Source organism: Balaenoptera musculus, chromosome 10 (genome assembly GCF_009873245.2).
Source record: "Balaenoptera musculus isolate JJ_BM4_2016_0621 chromosome 10, mBalMus1.pri.v3, whole genome shotgun sequence".
NCBI lineage: Eukaryota > Metazoa > Chordata > Mammalia > Artiodactyla > Balaenopteridae > Balaenoptera > Balaenoptera musculus.
The window spans coordinates 80,121,867-80,144,224 of NC_045794.1; the positions used below are offsets into that span (position 1 = coordinate 80,121,867).

The window sequence follows — 22,358 nt, forward strand, 5'->3', positions numbered from 1 at the left end:
CTTTGTATTTTAGTTAATTTTTTATTGTGCTTCAAGTGTTGAATTGCCAGCACATCAAACAAACATATCCAGATATCAAAAATATATATTGAAAACAAATGCAAAATATTATTGCTTATTCTCTACCAGTGTTCCCTTATACTTATTCATGATTTGACTGTGACTGGGCCTTTTATTTAAGTGGAATGTTCTAATCCTGATGAATTAATGTAGTTTACCTCAATATATTGTATTTTTCTTCTGAAAAAGAGGTGACTGAGGTAACTCTACTCCAACATAATAAAATCATGACAAATATTCAATTACTAGATTTAAGATGTCTTAGGGTCATCTTATAGCCCACTAAATGATTTTATGGTTGTCATGATTGAAACGTGTTATGCTATAAACCAGAGACGTTCTAAATCCCTTGTGAATAATGTGGTTGGTCATATTTATACTTTATATAAAATGTTCTTATGTATGCTTACAATTCCGTAAAACTTATTTTTATTTTCATAGTCTGTTCGGCACTTGAAGTATTCCTTGTTTAAGAAATCGCTACTGGGCAGTGTTTCGGATAATGGAATAGTAACTCTCTGGGACGTGAATAGTCAGAGCCCGTACCACAACTTTGACGGTACACATAAAGCTCCAGGTTCAGGCATCTGTTTTTCTCCTGTCAATGAATTGCTATTTGTAACCATAGGCTTGGATAAAAGAATCATTCTCTATGACACTTCAAGTAAGAAGTAAGTATAACATGCTCATTTCTTAATTTAGTAACAAATAATTCTTTCATTAGCAGCCATATTTGTGATTTGTATAGACCTCTGATTAATGTTAGAAGATGTAAAGTTTGTGTATTTGTTATCTAATAAGGTAGAATTTTCTTTTTTTTCCCATGCAGAAAAAACTAGATGAGATGTGGGTGTTCTTTAGAGCAGCGGCCCCCAACCTTCTTGGCACCAGGGGCCGGTTTCGTGGACGGGGTGGGGTGGGGTGGGGGGTTGGGGGGATGGCTCAGGCCGTAGTGCGAGCGCAGAGCAGCAGATGAAGCTTTGCTCGCTCGCCCTCAGGCCGCTCACCTCCTGCTGTGTGCAGCCTGGGGTTTGGGGACCCCTGCTTTAGAGTACTTCTGGATGATGAATGTTGAGGGGTAGCATGTTAATGATTTCACATCTTTATTTTAGCATGCATGCATATTACTCTTTTTCAGAATACAACTAAATTTGTATATTTTTAAAACAATACGATTAATTTGCTTTAAAATGAATTCATTATCTAGAGCAGGGTTTCTAAACTGTTGACATTTTGGGCTGGATAATTCTTGGCTGTGGGGAGCTGTCCTGAGCATTGTAGGATATTCAGCAGCATCCCTGGCCTCTACTTACTAGATGTCAGTAGTACTCCCCAAATTAAAAGTAGTAAAATTACCCCCAGTTGAGAACCACTGATATAGAGCTAAAGGGTACATAATTCTCTAAGTATCCAGGTCTGTTATGCCTTCTTGTTCTTCTTACAGTTATAAGTGTGCTTGGTTAACTTAAAAAACAAAAAAAACTGCGAGACTGCAAGAGGTGTATTCAAGACACCTAACAATATCTAATGATCATGTGAAAGGAAGTGGCATTATTATAATATTACTGCTAGGGAAGGACCTACTGTGAGCCTCTTTTTAAAGTTTACTGTTACTTAGTTTACTCTTCTCTTTTCTTTTTTTTTTATTCTTTTCTTTTTGAACTAATTTACTGAGAACCCTAACAGTAAACCATTCCTCTCGTATACCCGACACTCCAGCAAGGAGTTCAGCTTCAGCAGATCAGTATCCATACTTCTGTATTAGCTTCTGGGAGGATTAAGCCTCATGAATCCTGTTAGCTTTTGGGTCAAGAGATGCATAACCAAGAGCAAAGTAGCAGCTGCTTCCTTGTCAAAGGTCATAATCCTCTTGAGGCCTAAGCAGGTCACTAAATGGAAAGGGGATACTTAGAGCCTCCTTAACCCTGAGGCTATAGAGCCCTTATTTGTGGAGTAACTTGCAGGAATTCTATCACGTTCACTGCCAAAATAATAATTACTCAAAGAGATAGGTCCTGTTTCTAGAAGATATAGAATGTATTGTATCTATTGGAAGCCAATAGAAAAATAGGATGGAGTGCTTAGCAGTTCCTTTACATGCCATTGTAGTAGAAATGTCTCCAGGTCTAATTCTACATTTCTGCTTTAAACAAATATTTGAGATGGGTATTCTAAGTAACTTTGCCGAAATCTAAGTAACTTTGGTTTTGGTTTACAGTTATTTATATGTCGTATAAGCTTATATGTATACATTCACATATCTACATATACTTTGCTGTCCTTTCCAAAGGCTAGTGAAAACTTTAGTGGCTGACGCTCCTCTAACTGCAGTAGATTTCATGCCTGATGGAGCCACTTTGGCTATTGGATCTTCCCGTGGGAAAATATATCAATATGATTTAAGGATGTTGAAATCACCAGTTAAAACCATCAGTGCACATAAGACATCTGTGCAATGTATAGCATTTCAGTACTCCACTGTCCTTTCTAAGGTAAGATATTTTCTTTCTTTTCAGCATTTTTGATTTTACTAAATAAATCTAGTTCAGAATATAGAAATCATATGTTGTCAATTAAACACAGTGTAGTTTTGCTTCATAATCATTTTTATATCAAAGCATTGTAAATAATTTTAGTACAGATCCATTTGATACTTAGTTTTAAAACTTTTTTTTTTTTTTTTGTGCTTTTCACATTTCTCTCTTCAAAAATATTAAAAGGCTTTCATGGTTCAGAGGGAAGCTCTCACATCCACCAGCAAGCTTAAGATTTCTAAGGGAAAAACAATATTTTTTAAACTAATAGGGATTTATAAAATATTAATGTCTCTTATGGAGCATTAGAAACCTGAGCTTTTAAATATTCCCTTCCGTTTCAGTCAGGTTTAAATAAAGGCTGTTCAAATAAGCCCACAGCTGTGAACAAACGTACTGTTAATGTGAGCGCTGCTAGTGGAGGAGTCCAGAGTTCTGGAGTTGTCAGAGAAGCAGCTACCACTTCCATTGCCACAGTTCTGCCACAGCCCACGACAGCAGTTGTGGGGAAAGGAACAGTTGCTGTTCAAGACAAAGCAGGTAAATGTTGCTTATATATAGTATTTGGAGTTCCCATCCTGTCTCCTCCCCAAATGGATATCATTATCACTTTCTTTAAGAACCTAGAACTTAAATTCACTTGCGTATTTAGGTAAAATTATTATTATTATTATTATTTTTAAACTTTGGGTTTATTTATTTATTCATTCATTTATTTATTTATTTATTTATTTATTTATTTATTTATGGCTGTGTTGGGTCTTCGTTTCTGCGCAAGGGCTTTCTCTAGTTGCGTTAAGTGGGGGCCACCCTTCATCGCGGTGCGCGGGCCTCTCCCTATCGCGGCCTCTCTTGTTGCGGAGCACAGGCTCCAGACGCGCAGGCTCAGCAGTTGTGGCTCACGGGCCTAGTTGCTCTGTGGCATGTGGGATCTTCCCAGACCAGGGCTTGAACCCGTGTCCCCTGCATTGGCAGGCAGATTCTCAACCACTGCGCCACCAGGGAAGCCCGGTAAAATTATTAGTAGATAGTGAAAATTGAAAAAGTGAAAAATTTAACTTTAGCTATAAATTTTTAAAAGATTAATGAAAGGTACTTCACTTACTCTATTTAGCTGAACTTCTGTTGTAAGATATTTTAAAAACAGAATAATGCCCTCTCAGAGGTACTGCTACAGGCTAGATGACTTTTCATTGTGCCTTTAGATTAATCAGTAGAGAATATGAAACTTTGATGCTTTCATTATGATTTGATCTCTTAGTTAAAAAAAAAAAGCTATTAATGGCTCCTGTATTTCATTTTTCAGAATGGAAAGTAAGTCAGGTGATGAAATGAATATATTTGAGTGCTGAATAGTACCTGGCACATATTAAGCCATAAATTAGTCATTTGTTAAATAAAAATAAATGAAAATGTTGAAATTTTTAAGTAATTTCTTCTACTCTGATAATCATGTTGATGAAACAGTTCTTAAAGAAGAGTCCATTTAGACTTTGTGAAGGTATAATATGGTGATAAGCTTCCCCATACTTATTGTAGAAGATATTCTTTGCCTACAATAAAGATCGTAATTCCCTAAATTCCTGAAAGCCTTTTTGTTTTTATTTTAAGAAGTTATGCTGTACTGTCAACTTTCAACATATTTTTAAAAGTCTGCATGTGATATACCAGTATGTCTCTAAAGTATTCTTACCAGAAATGAATGTACTAATGTCTTTTGAATTTTCAGGACTAGTATTTAAATTGAACACAAATATTTGTTGGTGCTTTTTCAATATGAGTTTACTATTTCCAAGTATAAGCAGAACTTTAATTTGTTAGTCTTGGTAGTGTAGAATTTTTAAAAAATATATAATAAGTATATTCACTATAAATTATCTTTGAATATCTATATCATCCTTAGATAAAAATCATTATATATTATGTAGAAAAATAATAAGATCCTTATTTAAGAACTCCTAGAAACTAATACTATTGCTATCTGTTTAAAAGAAGAAGTAATGTTCGCCAAGATGTTGAATTAACTATATTAGGAAAATTGGTGTTAGTAAAAAAAATTATTATTAATTTTATTCATAATTTTAAAAAATTAAAATAAAGATTCTCTCATTTATTGTAAACTTTCTGAAGTCTCAGTGTCTTTCATTTAGTTTTTAATACGGAAGTTTATATGTAACAATGGCAGCATTAATTAGATATGGAAGACTTGGGTCTGCAGGGCCACCAATTAATGATAATTCTTGGCTGATTAGCAAAGTTTCTGGCAAAATGAATGCTTACTGTGCACCCACAAAGAGTTAGAAATTTCTGTTTATTGATTTTATTTTGAAATAATTGCAAACTTACAGAAAAGTTTCAATAATAATACAAAGAACTCTTGAGTTCTAGTATATCCTTTAGCAGATTCACCATTTTATAAATTTTGCCACATTTGCTGCATCATTTTCTCTCTCTCAACTCACACACACGTACATTTTTCCTCCTCTGAAACATTGAGAGTATGTTAGGCTTCAGTCTCAGATCTATCACCTTCCTACCTGGATGACTTTAGGCAGTTTTCTTTTTTATATATAAATTTTTTATTGGGGTATAGTTGTTTTACAATGTTGTGTTAGTTTCTGCTGTACAGCCAAGTGGAGTTCCCTGTGCTATACAGCAGTTTCTTATTAGTAGGCAGTTTTCTTAACCACACTTTTTTCTCATTTTTCTCTTCCATAGATAATATTTAACATTTGGGGTTATTGTGAAAATCGGAGAAAATGTATCAAAAGGGCCTAGCACATGTAGGCACTCAATAAATTATAGTGTTGCTAATATTGTCGTTACGATCATCATTATTGCTATTACTTTAAGCATGGTGTAAAATAAATTTAGAATTTGAAATAAGTTCATATGGCTTCTACTGAAGGTGTCCTAATTTAGTTATTGAAAAGAACCTCTGCAGGGGCTTCCCTGGTGGTGCAGTGGTTAAGAATCCGCCTGCCAATGCAAGGGAAGTGGGTTCCATCCCTGGTCCGGGAAGATCCCACATGTCGCGAAGCAACTAAGCCGGTGTGCCACAGCTACTGAGCCTGCACTCTAGAGCCCACGAGCCACAACTACTGAGCCTGTGTGCCACAACTACTGAAGCCCGCGCGCCTAGAGCCCGTGCTGTGCAAGAAGAGAAGCCACCGCAATGAGAAGCCCGCGCACCGCAACGAAGAGTAGCCCCCACTCGCCACAACTAGAGAAAGCCCGCGTGCAGCATTGAAGACCCAATGCAGCCAAAAATAAATAAATAAAAATAAATATATTAAAAAAAAAAAAGAACCTCTGTCTGCAGACTTGTTGCTAGTGCTCCTTTTCAGTAGGAAACAGCCATTTAAGAAGTGAAAAATAAGGCTTTAGCACTATTTTCAAATGATACCAAGCTTCTATTTCATAAAGTTCCAGAGGCTAGAGTTATGCATTCAGACATGTTGAGGACCTAGAAAAAGAGAAATTTCTTCTTTATAACCGATTACACTCTTGGTTTAAACACCCTTCAGTGACAGTGATGTACAGATGTTTGGTCATAACTTTCTGTGAGGTTATTAGGTTTATTTCATTAGCCAGGCTTGGACATTTTTTAATATTTTGAACAAAGCTAATCTTTGTTTTTATCCCAGGCTTTTCAGTTTTCATTTGGGACCAAGATGGCAAATAAAACAGTTTTAAAAATGTAAGACAGTAATATGCTACCAATTCAAATGCCAAGATTTCATCAAAGTTCTTGAATCTCTAGAACTCAGTCCTTGACCCAAAAATGAGCAAGAAGTTACTGAGCCTGCAGAGTTCCTATTATAACGTCCTTGCCCTAAAGTCATGCAATATATACTGAGAGAGAAAGTAAACTGCTGCATGCCTCTTTATTGTTGTCTATTGTACTATTCTTTATGAGTTTGGTATTCTGGTTTCCTTCCTCTCAGTAAACTATCCCAAGGTTAGTGAAGTCATTTAAGGTCAGTAACGCTGAGGGCAGTGTTAGGTTCCCACTGTTAGTGAAGAAAAAAATAAAAAGGGGAAAAAAGAGATCCATTCACTGCAAGCTGGGGAAAGGAACTAACATTGCTTGAATACTGCTATATGTTAGGCATTGTACTATATGCCTTAGAGACTTTTTGTTAATCATTGGTAGATGATCCTAACAGTGAGTCAGTCACTAACAAAAATAAGTTGTGTAAGAAAAGTACATAAGTTATTTAGAAAAGTTCTATCAAAGTAGATTTAAAAAGTGGTGTTATATGAGTAAATAAGTTATTTACTTTTGAGGAGCCCTTCATTCCATGAAAACGGTGCTTAACTGAGCTATTATATTCTGCTTTCTTTTCCTGATGCCCACAGTTGTAGTATTACCAATGATATAGGTAAGGTATTCATTTTTAGAACCTAGCTTCTCATGATAAATTTATTATGAGAAATAATAAAAATGTTTATTTTTATATCCAATTTCTATAAGGTCTGCCTCGAAGCATAAACACAGATATTTTATCTAAGGAAACAGAGAGTGGGAAAACCCAGGATTTCTCCAGCTTTGATGATACTGGAAAAAGTAGTTTAGGTGACATGTTCTCACCTATCAGAGATGGTAAGTCTGTTCATATCAGAGGCTCACGTCCTCTTGCTCTGGTAGTCATGACATTTTTATTCTGGCTAAAAGATGTGGATAATAGCTTCAGTCTCACTCTATTCATGACAGTTGCTAATTTTCTCAGTCCCTGAGGTGGTATCTTTCCCTTTGCCTAGATATTTCAAATGTTATCATTCCAAAATATATGCTAGTAATTTTCACATGGGAACCAAGCAAATAGCTCTCAAGTTAGCATTTTAATTTCCACAGAAGTTTCTTAAAGGAAGTTTTACCTCCATAGGCAATCTTTTACTTGTATCTACTTCTAAATAAATCTTCCCCAAATCTTGGATATTTTGATAGGCAAAAAATATCTTCTTAACATAAAAAAATTTGTTTGTTTCTTTGATTATTAGTATTTAACTGGTATTAAATGTTTTCATGGAGAAATACGGCTGGGGGTTAGATTGCCTCATCTTTTACACTAACTATGTATGAAAGTACGATACACACACACACACACACACACACACACACACACACACACTCCCCATTGCTAGTAGACGTTGCCATTAAAAAGAAAAAAGCCAAAAAAACAAAAAAAAAAACCTGTGCCAGTTTGTTAAATGGAAACATTATATATCATTGTTGTTCGCTCTATATGAACTAGGCACATTGTTTGGCTGTGCTTTTTTGGTACTAACGTTCATACTATTTTCTTTACTGGGATAGTCTCACTACTAATAGCAATATTATCAACAGTATGGGTGAATTTCTAGAAGATGATTTGGCAGACTTAAATATTCATTCTTTTTGTCCTGTTAATTCCATTTCTATAAATTTACCTAAGAAAATATTCAGAGAAACCCACAGAGATTTGTGTGTTTACTGTTTATTTATAGTACTGAAAAACAGGAGTGAATCTAAATGTCATCAGTAGCAGGGTATTTAAATTATTACATCCACTCATGATCTTATAAAATTTAATTTTTTACTTTAAAATTGTCTGGTTTCAAATTTTTCTTCAACTAATTTCATAAGCAGAAAGAATAAATATATATGTAGTGGTACAGAATTATTGAGTGTCTTCTGCCTTACCCCAGCTTGAAAATGACTCCTTAAATTGCCCGGTCAAATTGCTATCTTCCATCTAATAAAAGAGGAAGGATTCCTTTCTTTCAGGATGAAGAGAGGTCATATTACCTAGTTGAGGGGTAAAGAGAGGAGAGATGTGGGCAAAGGAGGTAAAAGTGGCTTGGGCTGGAGTTGAGAAAGGTTTTGGAGGTTAGTACCCAATTGCGGAGCTTTGTTTATGAGAACCGCTGGAGTAATTTTTTAATTGAAGGGGCTTTTTGAAAGTGTTTGAGTTATAAATGAAATCCTTTTTAATGGTTTTTGAAAGTAATAAAGGATATAAATTCCTTTTTAATTGCTTTTGCTGTTTAAAAAGATATGATTAGAATTTGAGCCATAGGCCCTTCATTTATTAGAGTTTGATATTATTGATAAGTAAAAAACATGGATACTAAATATAATACTGGTTTTCATTGTCAAGAGATTTGTGTTTTAATCTCAAAGATTCAACACTACTTAGGTAAAAGTCTTAATCTGTTTGTGCTTCAATTCATCTTTTAAATAAGTACCTCTGCTTTTGTTAGGAAAAAATGAGTAACTTATAAAAGTGTCTGTGTTGTGCAATCACTAGGTATAATACACACACGCAGATAGACAGATGAATGGATGGAGAGATATGGATGATAGTCCTACTAATATGATAATCATGTATTATTGGCCATTTGAATTTCTGGTGAATTTTTTAATGACCTTTGCCCATTTTTCTATTAATCTGTTAAAATGGAGTTAAGCAATTTTTGGTTGTTATTTGGTAAATGAATAATATTATAGTATTGAAATATTCTTAAACATATTCTACCATTGAAAAAATTTTAATAAAACCTTATATTTTTAATAACATTGTGTTGCTTACAAAATATTTTTACATTATTTCAGTTGATCCTCAAAACAGTCTTGTGAGATGGTCAGGGTATTGTCCCCGTTATATAGGTACAGAAACTAAAGCATAATTATATTAAAGTCTTGTCCAAGGTCACAGAGCTGTTCAGTGGTATAAGCAGAACTGGATTACAGGTCTCTGGAGCCTACTCCAGTGCTTTTTCTAGTATACCTTGCTGTCTCATTAAATGACTGTATACATAGAATTATCTTTGCTGCTTTGCATGAAGGTAAAAGAATGAAAAGGGAAGTTTATATGAATACTAGCTTTACCTTCACTCAGATTTTTCTTCTTAAAACTATTAGTCTCTGAACTCTTTGGGGAATGAATAGGAAGCCTAAATTGCTATGGCTTCTTTTTCACTATTTTTTAAATTTTATTTTCTAATTTTATTATAGATGCTGTAGTTAACAAAGGAAGTGATGAGTCCGTAGGCAAAGGAGATGGTAAGAACTGTTGAGAAGTATTTTTATCAAAGTTAAAAGTGATTTTGTGTTATCTACTGCTGTGTAACAAACAAATTACCCCAATATTTTGAAGCTTAAAAGAACACTTATCATCTCATAATTGTGGGTGAAGAATCCAAGCATGGCTTAGTTGGGTACCTTTGGCTTCAGATGTCTCATGATGTTTTAATTAGGGTGTCAACAGGGCTGCAGTCATCTCAAGGCTCGACTGGGCAAAGATCTGCTTCCAAACTCATTCATGTGGCTATTGGCCGAAGATATCAGTTCCTGCCCATGTGGGTCTCTCCACAGGGCAGCTGACAACACGGCAGCTGGCTTCTCTCAGAGCTGGTGCGAGAAAGTGAGAGGGCACTCGAGATGGAAGCCACAGTGTGTTTGTAACTTAATCTTGGAAGTGAGATCCGCCACTTTTGCTGTATACTCTTTGTTAGAAGCAAGTTCCTAGGTCCAACCCACATTCCAAGGGAAGTGATTACATGAGGCCGTGGATCCTTGGCAGGAGGCAGGGATCATGAGGAGCCATTGTAGAGGCTACCTACCAAGATACACCACAGGCATATACCAAATTGACAATTTTGTCAAAAACTTTTATTTACTAAAACATTCATTGTATTTTGCAGTTTTCAATGTATCTTCACATACAATATCTCTTTTAAGCCTCACCACTCAGGGAGGTGGATATCATCATTCACATTTACAGATCACTTAACAGTCACAGAGAGTTTTATGACTTTTACCCAAAAACTCAAATGAAATAAGGAGTAGAGCTGATAAGTGAACCTGTCTTCTGAATCGAAATCCCATGTCTTTCTACTGTATTCACGTATCTGTTGTGTTAAGTGCTTTTCTTAAATATCCAAGATTGGGGAACATCCCGTATAAGTGCTAGTTTTTTTCTCCTCTTTTTCAGGCCTTGACTTTCTACCACAGTTGAACTCAGTGTTTCCTCCAAGAAAAAATCCAGTAGCTTCAAGCACTTCAGTGTTGCATTCTAGTCCTCTTAATGTCTTTATGGGGTCTCCAGGGAAAGAAGAAAATGAAAATCATGATCTGACAGCTGAATCTAAGAAAATGTATCTGGGAAAACAGGAACCTAAAGACTCCTTCAAGCAGGTATCTGCCTATAAATGATATTGAACTCACTGTGTGTGTTTATCACTAGCAAGTATAATGCATTTCATCACTAGAAAGCAGGCAACTGCCACTGGATATGTCCTAATTATTGACAGTACTGTGCACTTACTAGGTAGAAAATATTCTTAAATCTTGGTGTCACATGTTAAAAACTGAGGAATACTTTTGAAATCTGTCTTTGGATATGTTGGAGGTAACAGCAGGTGTAATCTTACACTGTTTGTTTCCTAAGACAAGATACTTGATTTAACTGTCTGTGTAAGAATATTTTATACCTGACTTCTTTTAGAATGTATTTCCATTGTAACACAAAGCACCAAGTTGGTGGTCAAGTCTTTTACCCTAAGTCTTAGAGCAAATTGATGGTGCTGAGAAAGTATTCATCATCATTACCTTCTGCTGTAATCTAATAGAGTCTATTGTGCAGTATGTCTGTTTATTTTCATATTTATTTTTTAGAATGATATTGAAAAGATATCATTTAAGAAGTACAAAAAGTCTTTTGACTTATTTTTGAAATATTTCTGACCAGTTATCACATGAGAGTTTGGGGATTGATTTATTTAGTTTTTGGCCCATGATTGCCATTTTAAATGATATTCAGCTGCAGATTCTTAGTAAATGAACTTTTGCTTATCATGTTATCACTGAAATTGTTTTTGATTAGTAAAGTTGATTTATTTTGCCACTGGCTCTAGCAACATTTTTTTCTCCTTCAAGATACCTTTCTATTCTTCCTTTTTCTGACCCTACTTACTGGAAAAAAGAGAAAAGTAGATACAAATTATGTGGATAATATGGATAAAACCAGAATTTATATATTAATTGTTTATTTTAAATGTGAAGTTTGCAAAGTTGATCTCCGGTGCTGAAACTGGAAATCTAAATACCTCTCCATCATCCAACCAAACAAGAAGTCCTGAGAAATTTGAAAAGCCAGAAAAAGAAATTGAAGCCCAGTTTATATATGAACCTCCAGTCAATGGATCCTCAACTCCAAGTAAGTACATAAAACTTCCTGATGTTTGAGTGCTAAGTTGAAAACTCCCAGTATTTAACTTGAAAAAGATAAGAGTGATCATAGACGAAAAAATTCAAAGAATTTAAAATTTATGACTCTTCTCTAGTGTGTGACTCTCTTACTAGAAGACGATGAAATGGGTATGAAAGGTTAAATTCAGCCACATTGATTTGGTACTCTTTGGGTGTGAATTTCATTTTCAATCCAATATGTAAGTGTGTTGATCTACTATGGTACAGATAGGAATATAGGACCCTTTGAAAATGGGTCATTAAGTACCTGAAATTGTCTTTTTTTTCCGTATTAAAGTTCTATCTATCGAGTTCATGGCAGAGACCCTAAAAACTCAATCACATTTAAAGCGATTTAGGTTCAGCGATAAGAGTTACCTATACAAAAAACTCTTTGTATAGTAGTAGCTCTTTTATATAGGTACCTATATTTTAAGGTTTCTGTGGGTATATTGCATTAGCTTAAACTGTAGGGCCTTGCCTGTAGAACTACTTTACTCCTCTGTTCCTTCTGTTTGTTTCTAATAGTCTTGGTTTATCTAGTTTGTGGTGTGGCTTGTCACATTCATCTTTTCTTACAGAAAATGATTCAGAGATTCTTCAAGATTAATTCCTCTGTCATATGTTATTACATTAGACAGTTGGAAGTTTAGATAGATAGATAGATAGATAGATAGATAAATGACTTATTAGAAATAATGTCTTTGAAAGTTTCTAAGATTTGTATTCCAGACAGTGAATTTTTCTAAATGTCACAAGATCACTGTTTTTTACCAGTTTTTCAAGTTTTCTCTTGCCAAATCATATTTAGAAGTGTTTGATGTCTCTTAGTCCAAGTTGACTATTAATATTTTGTCCATTTTTAATTTTAGATCCAAAGATAGCATCTTCTGTTACTGCTGGAGTTGCCAGTTCACTATCAGAAAAAATAGCTGATACCATTGGGAATAATCGGCCAAATGCACCATTGACATCTGTTCAAATCCGTTTTATTCAGAACATGATACAGGAAACATTGGATGACTTTAGGTAATTGAGAAATTATCTAGACCTTGACTAGCTTTTTTTATTAGGTGTAAAACTGTAACTATGAGTAATGTTGTGGTTACTACTTTTGCCTAGGTTCTGGGGTCCATAAAACCATAGAAAATATGAGTTTTGTTGATCTTGACGTGCTGAGTTTATTTTATATCAACTAGGAAAAGGCACATTTCCCTAGGGCAGTTATTAGATAACTTGGCAGGATGGCGTAGCAGGCTGGCTGCCATTGTGGATTTTTTTCATCATCAAACTATGGACAGATTCTGGTAAGCTCAAATGGGATTCTTACAGTATTTATAGATCACCTGTTAAGTATGCTATGTGCAGTAATATAGTAGAGAAAGATAGTTTTTAAAGGAATTCTGAATATTTTCAAATAGAATGCGTCAGAATGTAATACTTAATTTTAAGAAGTTCTTGCCTGGATCTGTCCTTGTCTTCTCATTCTTTGAATTTTGAACATTGTAAGAATGTTCTAGAATGCTGGTTCCTTTTACCTGTCATCTCAATATATTTTGAAAGCTATTTTCAATTATTAGAATCTTTTGCATTTTTTTTTCCCTTTCTGACCTTTAGTTACTTAGTACTCTTGCTCAGATTTGGAATACCATGAGCAAGAATGTTGGAGAAGATGTGCAGTTTTTGTTGGTGCATATTTCTTTTTAATGTTAAAAATGTTTTGAAAAAATTTTTAAATGTTAACAAATATATTTTTAAAGAAAAATAATTTTGACATTTATACTGTGCCTAGTATGTACTGATACTAAGGATACAAAAACAGATGATCTGCCCACAAAAGCATTATAGTTTAATTAGGGTAGGTATAGTGTGTGCTGCTATGATGTGTATTTCTTTGATGTGAATTAACTCATTTGTAAATAGGGCAGTAATGACAACATGATAAGGAAATTTTGGTGGTTCATGTAACAGCCACCAAAACAAAGTACATGAACACAGGTAAAGGCAGCAAATCACCTATCCATGTCCATCTCTTCCTATTCCCTTCCTCTTAACTTGGTTTGGCTATGTGCTCTGTGTTAGGAAGTGCTTGTTTTGTGATTTTTCCCCATCTTTGGGCATTTTATCCTTGCCTCCATGCTTGACAGCCCCAATCCTTTCTTCTGTCTTCTTTCCTCTTATATCAAATGACCCTCACTTTTTTTAAGGTGAAATCTTTGATTTTTCAATATTTAAACTACGCTAGTATTTTTATTAGGATTTAATTGTTTTTGTTAGTGCTCAGGTTACAAAGATTATATAGGTTTTGAGTGGTCTGCCCAAGTCCTTTCTCCTTAAATCCTGTTATTTTCTTTTTTGTTTTTGTTTTTTTTGCTTTTTCAGTGTTATTGTGGTAAGAATACTTACCATGAGATCTACTCTCTTGGATTTTCAAGTGTACAATATACGGTATTGTTAACTATAGACACGATATTGTACAGCAGCCCTCTTGAACTTACTTTGTGTAATTGAAATTTTATACTCGTTGATTAGCAACTCCCTGTTTTCCCTTCTCCCCAGCCCCTGACACCCACAATTCTGTTCTTTGCTTCCATGAGTTTGACTGTTTTAGATATCTCATATAAATGGGATCATGCAGTATTTGTGCTTCTGTGTCTGGCTTATTTCACTTAGCATTATGCCCTCCAGGTTCATCCACGTCACATGTCAAGATTTCTTTCTTTTTTAAGGCTGAATAATACTCTGTTATATGTACATACCACATTTTAAAAAATCTGGTCCTATTATTTTTCCACACACAGTTTTTAAAAATATGAGATATTTCAGGAATGCATATATAGGGCAAAATAGCAGAATTGTCTGGTTACAGCTGTAATATAATGTGAATAAAGCAATGTTGAAAACACAGAAAGGGAGCAGTTCTTCTGGGGCAAATTTAGAAAGAAATCATGCCTTGTGTGCCTGTACCTGGGGATTGAGGGTGGGTAGGGGCCTCTCTCTGCTCTTCTGCCCCTCTGTCAACCATAGGCAGCCTCTGCTTAGAGGACCCAGAATGGCTCAGAGGATTTCTGCAAATTCACCTGCTCTGACTTCAGCCTCCAGTGGGTGTTGCCAGCTGTGCCTTACAATGGAGGGACAGAGCGGGCTATTGAGAGGCTCTCTGCTAGCCATTCTCCCTCAGCTCTGGAGGCTGACTTCTCTGTGAGGGCCTGGAGTGCTTCAGAGGGGTTACTCTCAGTTCTCCTCCCCTGCCCTAAGTCTTCACCAGGCTCTGTGCATCTGTGCCCTAGGGGCTGTCTCTCTCAGCCCTCCTGCTCTGCCCCTAATTTTTCCGTGAGCACTCAATGAAGGCCTGTGGCAAAAAGTTGTTGAGTGAATGGAGACTTTATTTTCGGCTGGGACTCCTTGGGATTCTAAACTGTCTTGACAGTCTTCACTTGGCCTTTACAAATCTATAAAAATTTCAGCTAGTTCTCTTTACCCTATCAGTGGCAGCTTTCTTCCCCTGCTGCTCTGTCTAGGATGAAAACAACTGTGGGTCTTTCTTCTTCTGGAGGGACTCACCATTTTCTGGATTTTAGTTCATTTAGATGGGTCTTTCTTCTTCTGGAGGGACTCACCATTTTCTGGATTTTAGTTCATTTAGATTTCTTTGCACTCTCAAAGTTGAATTTATTTAAAATGTATGATTTTATAGGTTATCTGGCTTGTTCTCATTATTAGGGCTGGGGAGCTAACATCCTAAGCAGAAGTCTGTGGGTTTATTTCTGTTGTCTTGCAAGAAGATTTAAGTTTCTTCTGACAAGCAGATCACTTCCTGGGTTTTAGGTTTTCTTAGGGCTAGTTTATTTCTGGTTTGCCTTTATTCCTAGGGTTTAGTCTGTGCCCTTTCAAGATGTGAGCTGAATGTCTGGAGTATTCACCAGGCCTTTTTATCTTGGTGGGTCCCGGACTTTAACCTCCAATTCTTCATCACAGGGCTCTCAAAATCCTTTTCTCCTCTTTAGCTGCCACTTTATGTTTGTTTTCCTGCCATCTAACTCAGTACAGTCATTGCTTAGGAGTCAAAGATGTCTTGAGGGGAAATTGCACAGTTTCAGGTTTACTTTCTACAGGTACCCCCTTTCCAGAATCTTGGACCTTGCAGCCCTGGCTGCCTTGGGAGTTCTGAATTCTAATACTTCCCAACCAAGTGAGACTGTCTGAAACTCCAGGCCACTGCTTTCATCTCAACCTCTTTTCCCCACAATGTGGAATCAGCACATCCCCCAGAGGGAAAAGCAGAGGTAAATGTGGAGGTTACCTAGTAGACTCGCCTTCTTTACAAGACCATGGTCCCTCCAATCCTGGCTACTTTAGTGGTTCTACGATGCCTTCACTTTTTGTTGTTGTTGTTTGTTTGTGTTTGTTTTTTAATATAGCTTTTGTCATAACTAAAAGCAGAAGAGAAAAAAATTTTTTTAAATATCTTTTAGTTGCAACAGAAGAAATAAGGTACTTACGAATAAATCTAACCAAAGATGGTAAAGATCTGTGTGGAAAAACATTAAAAAAAATTTATTAGAAAGCATTAACGCTTAAATGGGAAGATATTATGAAGCTGTCAGTTCTTCTAACTTGGTCTATAGATTGAATGCAATTCCAATCAAATCCCAACTGGGTTTTTTGGAAGAAGATGATGAGATAATTCCAAAATGTATATGAAAGAAGGAGGATACAGGAATAACCAAGACACTGGAGAAGAATAAGGTTGAAGGGGACTAGTTTGTCAGATAGATAGGCTATCATTAAAATAGTGTATCATTAGCACAGGGTAGACAAATTGCCCAAAGGGATCAAATAGGCAAAAAAAAAAAAAAAAAAAGCCTATGTATATATGGAAATGTGATATATGACAGAGGAAATGTATATATCCCTGTTGCATGCTATTTAAAAAATCAGTTCCATACAGGGTGAAAGTTTAAATGTAAATGGAAACATTTTAGTTATTTTAAGAGAATTTATATCAACATATGACTTCAGGGTTTGGGAAGTTACTTAAAAATAAGAGGGTACACTACCTATAAAAATAGATTGATAAATTTGCATTAATATTAGGTTAGTAAATTTGAGAATATTAATAGGAATTGTTCATCCCAGGACACTATTAATAAAATGAAAAGACAAAAGATATCTGCAGTACTCATTATAACCAATAAAGGATCAGATTATGTAAAGAACTCTTATAATATAATTTTTTTAAAAAAGACATTCAGTAGAAAAATAGTTTAAAGACATAGACAAGCATTTCACAGAAGAGGAATGGTATATGAACATAAGGAAAGATGCTCAGCCCTACAAATTAATCAGACAACTGAAAATGCAATGGGATACCGTTTCACACCCAGTAGATGGGAAAATATTGTAAAAAGCTTGGAAACACCAAGTCTTGGTGTGGATGTAAAGCTAGATGAGTTGTGTTATACTGATGATGAGTGTGTTCATTGATACTACCACTTTGGAAAATAATTCCTGTTATTTTGTAAGTCTGAACAGTGTACCTCTGGATCATACCTTTGACTCAACATATCTACTCTTGGATATATCATCTCCAGAAATTGGCACATGTGGGTTGGGAAACATATACATGATTGTTTATAACAACATTGTAATAATAAACACTTGAAAACAATTCAAATTGACAGGAGAATGTACACACTAGTATAAATCAGTGAATTACAGGTATATAGAATATGAACCTTGAAAACATGATACTGGATTTTTTAAATGTCCACTACTCAAGCCTACATAGGATATGGTACCCTTTTTGTAATGCTCAAAAGCAAGCACAACGAAAATACACTGACTACAGATTCTGTGTTATACATACATACATACACACATATATATATATATATATATATATATATATATATATATATATTTCTTTTTAAAACATTTCTTTGCTCAAACAAAATTCAGCAGCATAGTGACTTCTTTCTTAGGCTTCTCCCAAGAGTTAAATGTTGGAGTCAGAGAGGAGCACACAGGAAGCTTCTATGATTTTGGTAATGTTCTAGCCCATAAGTTGTGTGGCAGGTGGCTGAATGTTCCTTTTATTGTTATACTTCATAACTTTTATGTCTTTTTCTTTGGCTGCACCGAGTGGCTTGCAGGATCTTAGTTCCCTGACCAGGGATTGAACCCGGGCCACGGCAGTGAAAGTGCTGAGTCCTAACCACTTGGCTGCCGGGGAATTCCCACTTTTATGGCTTTTGTAGGCATGAATTAATTGCATTTTATTGAGTAACCTCTGTTACAACCACCCAAATAGGCGCTTTTCATTCTGCTGGAAGTTTTTTTTTTTTTTTTTGATAGCTTAAACATTGATAATAGTTAAAACATTATAACCTAGAGCATTATCTGTATTTCATTGTAATATAAACCTGTGTCTTTCCTTAATGATAACTTCTGTATTAAGGACTGTAGTGTAATGAGAGTTCTGGAGGTAGACAGCCTGGGGTTGTATCCTACTCCACCATTTACTAGTTGTGTGACATTGGATAAGTTATAACTACTCTGTGACTCAGTTACTTCATTGGTAAAATGGAGGTAATAATTGCACCTAGTTGTGAAGATTAAATGAGTTCTTACATCTGAAGTACAAGAAACAGTGCCTAGCACATAGTAAATAAATACTAGGTGCAGTGGTATTTTTACTATTGTAATAATTATTAACACTCAGTAACGTGAAACGATCAGAGTTTAGCCATTTTCTTGAATGATCTAGAGCTGGTAAAACTGTTATAATTCTAATAAATATTTTACATTCTTCCCTAGAGAAGCATGCCATAGGGATATTGTGAATTTGCAAGTGGAGATGATTAAACAGTTTCATATGCAATTGGTATGTATTGACATATTTTATTGTAAGTGAGCATAGCTGTGGATCTAAAAAGTCCATAAAGGGGTGATGTATTTTTACTTACTTACATCTAATTGCTAAGAAATAAACAAGGAGTTTTGGAAATTTAATAAGTAAAATAGATTTTAACTAGTCAGCCTTCTTTGTAACCTATGATAGTTACAAAGATATGATAGTATGATAAAAAAGTATGATAGCTACTTTTTCACAGCTTTTTTTTTGCAGTAAGTAAGCAAAAAGCTTCCCAAATGTGCAAATATAAGCTTTCCAAATATATAAATTTCACCAGTGCTCTTTCATTTATATTAACAAAGTAGTTAGGGTGGTTAAGTTAAAAAAAAAATCATTCAGTTAGTTAATCGAACATGAGAAAAATGATAGCTGAAAATATGTAAAACGGCTTGCCAAATAAATATGAAATGCCAGTAATTTTAAAAGCGTTTTTTTTCCCTTTTCTAGAATGAAATGCACTCTTTGTTGGAAAGATACTCAGTGAATGAAGGTTTAGTGGCAGAAGTTGAAAGACTACGAGAAGAAAACAAAAGACTACGGGCACACTTTTGAAATTTCAGTGAATACTTTAATGTTTTGTAATTTGGTAAGCTTCTGGCAACACAGAGCTACATGGAATCAGTATTGTTTTCATGGCCTCTGGGACAATTTTTTTTCGAGTAAAAGGGTGATGGGATTGTATACCAACCACTATTTCATCTTTTCTGTCAAAAATATTTATATTTTTATATTAAAAACTGTACACTGTGTCATCTCCCTAAGAGGAAAGCCAACAGAATCTTTATTTTCTGAAAGCTTTAGCTATACACTAAGTGTCCTTTTTCATAAGAAAAGAAAATTGTGCAGAAAAAAAAATAGATTATGTATGTTTTTTAATCACCTCTTTTAAACAGATAATATTTTTGGTTGACAGTTGCCTTCCAAATTTTTTTGGATGTTTGATGATTAAGAGTTTGAGATACCTTCTATTTTTATGGAGAAAGTAATTTTAATTGGTGTTTTGGGTTTCTAAGCAATTGACTAATAAAACACAAGGTTGATTAGTAATTATTTTGTTAACTTGATGAAGTCAAGTATGACTATTATTTATTACTTGTACATTTGATAAGAAAATTATCAGAATTTCAAATTGCACAGATTACATTGTATCTATTGCATTTATGTTACTGTATTATACTTCTAACAAATCTCTACTCCTGGTTGGTATTTTTTAGCTAACTTCACTTTATGAAAACTTTTAAGGGTTTATGAGACTCAACCAGAACTGCATATTTGCAGATTATCTCATGAATTAATAACATACAAAATTATACTATAAAGTTTCAATCAATATAATTCAACTTATAAACAGTGGAAATTTCATATTACATACTAAATATTACAGTATTAGTGCCATTTTTTTTCTCCCAAATGAGGTGTGGTTTATTTTGTTTTGTGGTTTATATCATTAACTTTCTCTAATTCTTTGTGTGTTGTGTGTAATATTTTTATACTATTGACCTTACTATAAAATAAATAAAATTAAAAAAAAAACAACAGGAAGGTTAATTGTCAAAAGCATTTACACCTCTTTGATAATATGTAGATGTGGACATCTGCCTGCTCTGATCTACATTTTTAGTGATATAAGATTAGGAGGGCAACTGGCTTGTTTCCCTTCTTATAGTCTTTTGTCCCAAAGATTTAAACTATGTACCTTGTATATAGCACTCCTGCCCAATTTTGACTTCTGAGATGAAAGTATTTACTAAAAGAACTCTGTTAAAAAAAAAAAAAGAAATCTAGCTAGCTTACTAACTTTTTTCCCCTGAGTGATGAGAGATTTTAAGGATATATTAAATAAGTGTAAACATACTAATAATTACTTCAAGAAATAAAAGCAAATTACTTTGTTCTAGTGCGGCTCAGAGAATACATCTGTATTAAAGCATAAAGGAGTGCTTATATAATCTTTTTTCCTGACAGGTTATAAAAGCATTATGGCTTGTAACAGGTTTTCTTATATATCATTATCAAACAGATTTAGAAGACATAGAAGTGTGTTTTGCTACATGCTGTATTTAAATCCGTTAATATTTTCCTATTGCCTTTTTCTATAAATGCACATAGTGTGTATTAAAAGAGGTTGGATAAATAAAATAATTTTAGTAACTTTATGCATAAAGATGAAACATTTTTTTTGTCATGGAATTTAAAAGCTAAATAAGCACAAAAAATTTTAAATGGTAAAAATGGGAAACCTGAAATTGAATTTTAGCCTCTGGCCAAGATAGCATAATAGAGATTGGATTTATACAACTGAATTTTAAAAAGACACAAAATATTTGAACTAATTTTCAAATACTGAATTTTTGAAAATAAAAAACTCAACTTCGGTTCTGTACCTAGTGAGAATACCTTTTGAAAATGAAATAAAACGTTTTCAAACCTAGAAAGGCTGAAAGGATTTATCACAAGAAGACTTTTCCCCTACAGAAAATGTTAAAGGTACTGGACAGAAATCTTCTATGCAAAGGAATAAAGAGCAACAAAAATGGTAAATATGTGTACAAATGTAAGACTTTTTTTTCTTATTTTAAATTTTCATTAAAGGCTAATAGACAATTTAAAGCAAAAATAATAACAATGTATTGTGTGGTTAACATATGTAAAGTGAAATGTCTGAGAAGAGTATCATCAAGGGTGAGAGGAGGGAAATGAAAGTATACTACTCTGAGATTTTTATACTAACTGTGAAGCAGAATAATACTACCTGAAAGTAGAATGTCATAAGCTAAGAATGTATACTGTAAACCCCAAAGCAACCACAAAAGAAAAAGTTATAACTAGTAAACCAACAAAGATGATAAAATGTAGCCATAGCAAATAATCCAAAAGAAGGAAGGAAAAGAAGAAAGGGGAACAAAGAATAAATGGGACAAATAGAAAATAAACAGTAAAATAGTAGATTTAAACAGCAATATCAATAATTGCATTAAGTATAAGTTGTCAGTTACCCTTATTATGAGATTGAATCTTTTTTATCCAACTGTGTACTGAATCCGTGAAATCCACTTTAAATATAAAGATACAAATAGTTTAAACATAAAAAGATGAAATAAAAAAATTAGAATGTATATTGAACTGAATACAAATGAAAACAAATTATAATTTGTGGGAATCAGCTAAAGCAGTACTTACAGGGAAATTTATATCATTAAATACCTGTATTAGCAAAGGAAAGGATTCAATAACTTCAGTTTCCACCTTAAGCTAGAAAAATAATAGCAAGTAAAACCCAAAAGGAACAAATGAAAAGAAAAAAGATGAGAGAAGAACTCAGTGCAATAGAAAACAAAATCAATTGAGAAAATCAGTGAAATTAAAAGCTAGTTCTTTGAGATCAGTAAAATTGATAAACCTTTAGCTAGACTGATGAGAAACCAAAAAAACCCCTTAAATTACCAATATCAGGAATGAAAGAAGTGACATCACTACAGATTCTGCAGATATTTCTGACAAAGAAAATGCCAAACCTGAATGGCTACACTGGTGAATTCCTTAAAATATTTAAAGAAGACAATATCCCAGTTCTCAACAAACGCTTCCAGGAAATAGAAGAGGGGATAATTCC

General features: G+C 34.3%; 1 protein-coding gene across 3 annotated transcripts in view; it reads left to right on the forward strand.

Annotated features, from left to right (window-relative positions):
• NEDD1 (NEDD1 gamma-tubulin ring complex targeting factor) overlaps positions 1 to 21,286 on the forward strand; it is a 45,905-nt gene extending 24,619 nt beyond the window's left edge. For all 3 annotated transcript variants that reach the window (XM_036866561.1, XM_036866563.1, XM_036866562.1), the window contains exons 6-15: positions 502 to 731; positions 2,351 to 2,552; positions 2,939 to 3,134; positions 7,072 to 7,200; positions 9,595 to 9,642; positions 10,574 to 10,776; positions 11,644 to 11,797; positions 12,702 to 12,858; positions 18,649 to 18,715; positions 19,193 to 21,286. In XM_036866561.1, coding sequence (XP_036722456.1) covers positions 502 to 731; positions 2,351 to 2,552; positions 2,939 to 3,134; positions 7,072 to 7,200; positions 9,595 to 9,642; positions 10,574 to 10,776; positions 11,644 to 11,797; positions 12,702 to 12,858; positions 18,649 to 18,715; positions 19,193 to 19,297 — 1,491 coding nt within the window. In that variant the 3' untranslated portion in view covers positions 19,298 to 21,286. The remainder of the gene's footprint in view (positions 1 to 501; positions 732 to 2,350; positions 2,553 to 2,938; positions 3,135 to 7,071; positions 7,201 to 9,594; positions 9,643 to 10,573; positions 10,777 to 11,643; positions 11,798 to 12,701; positions 12,859 to 18,648; positions 18,716 to 19,192) is intronic.
• The last annotated feature ends 1,072 nt before the right edge of the window (positions 21,287 to 22,358 follow it).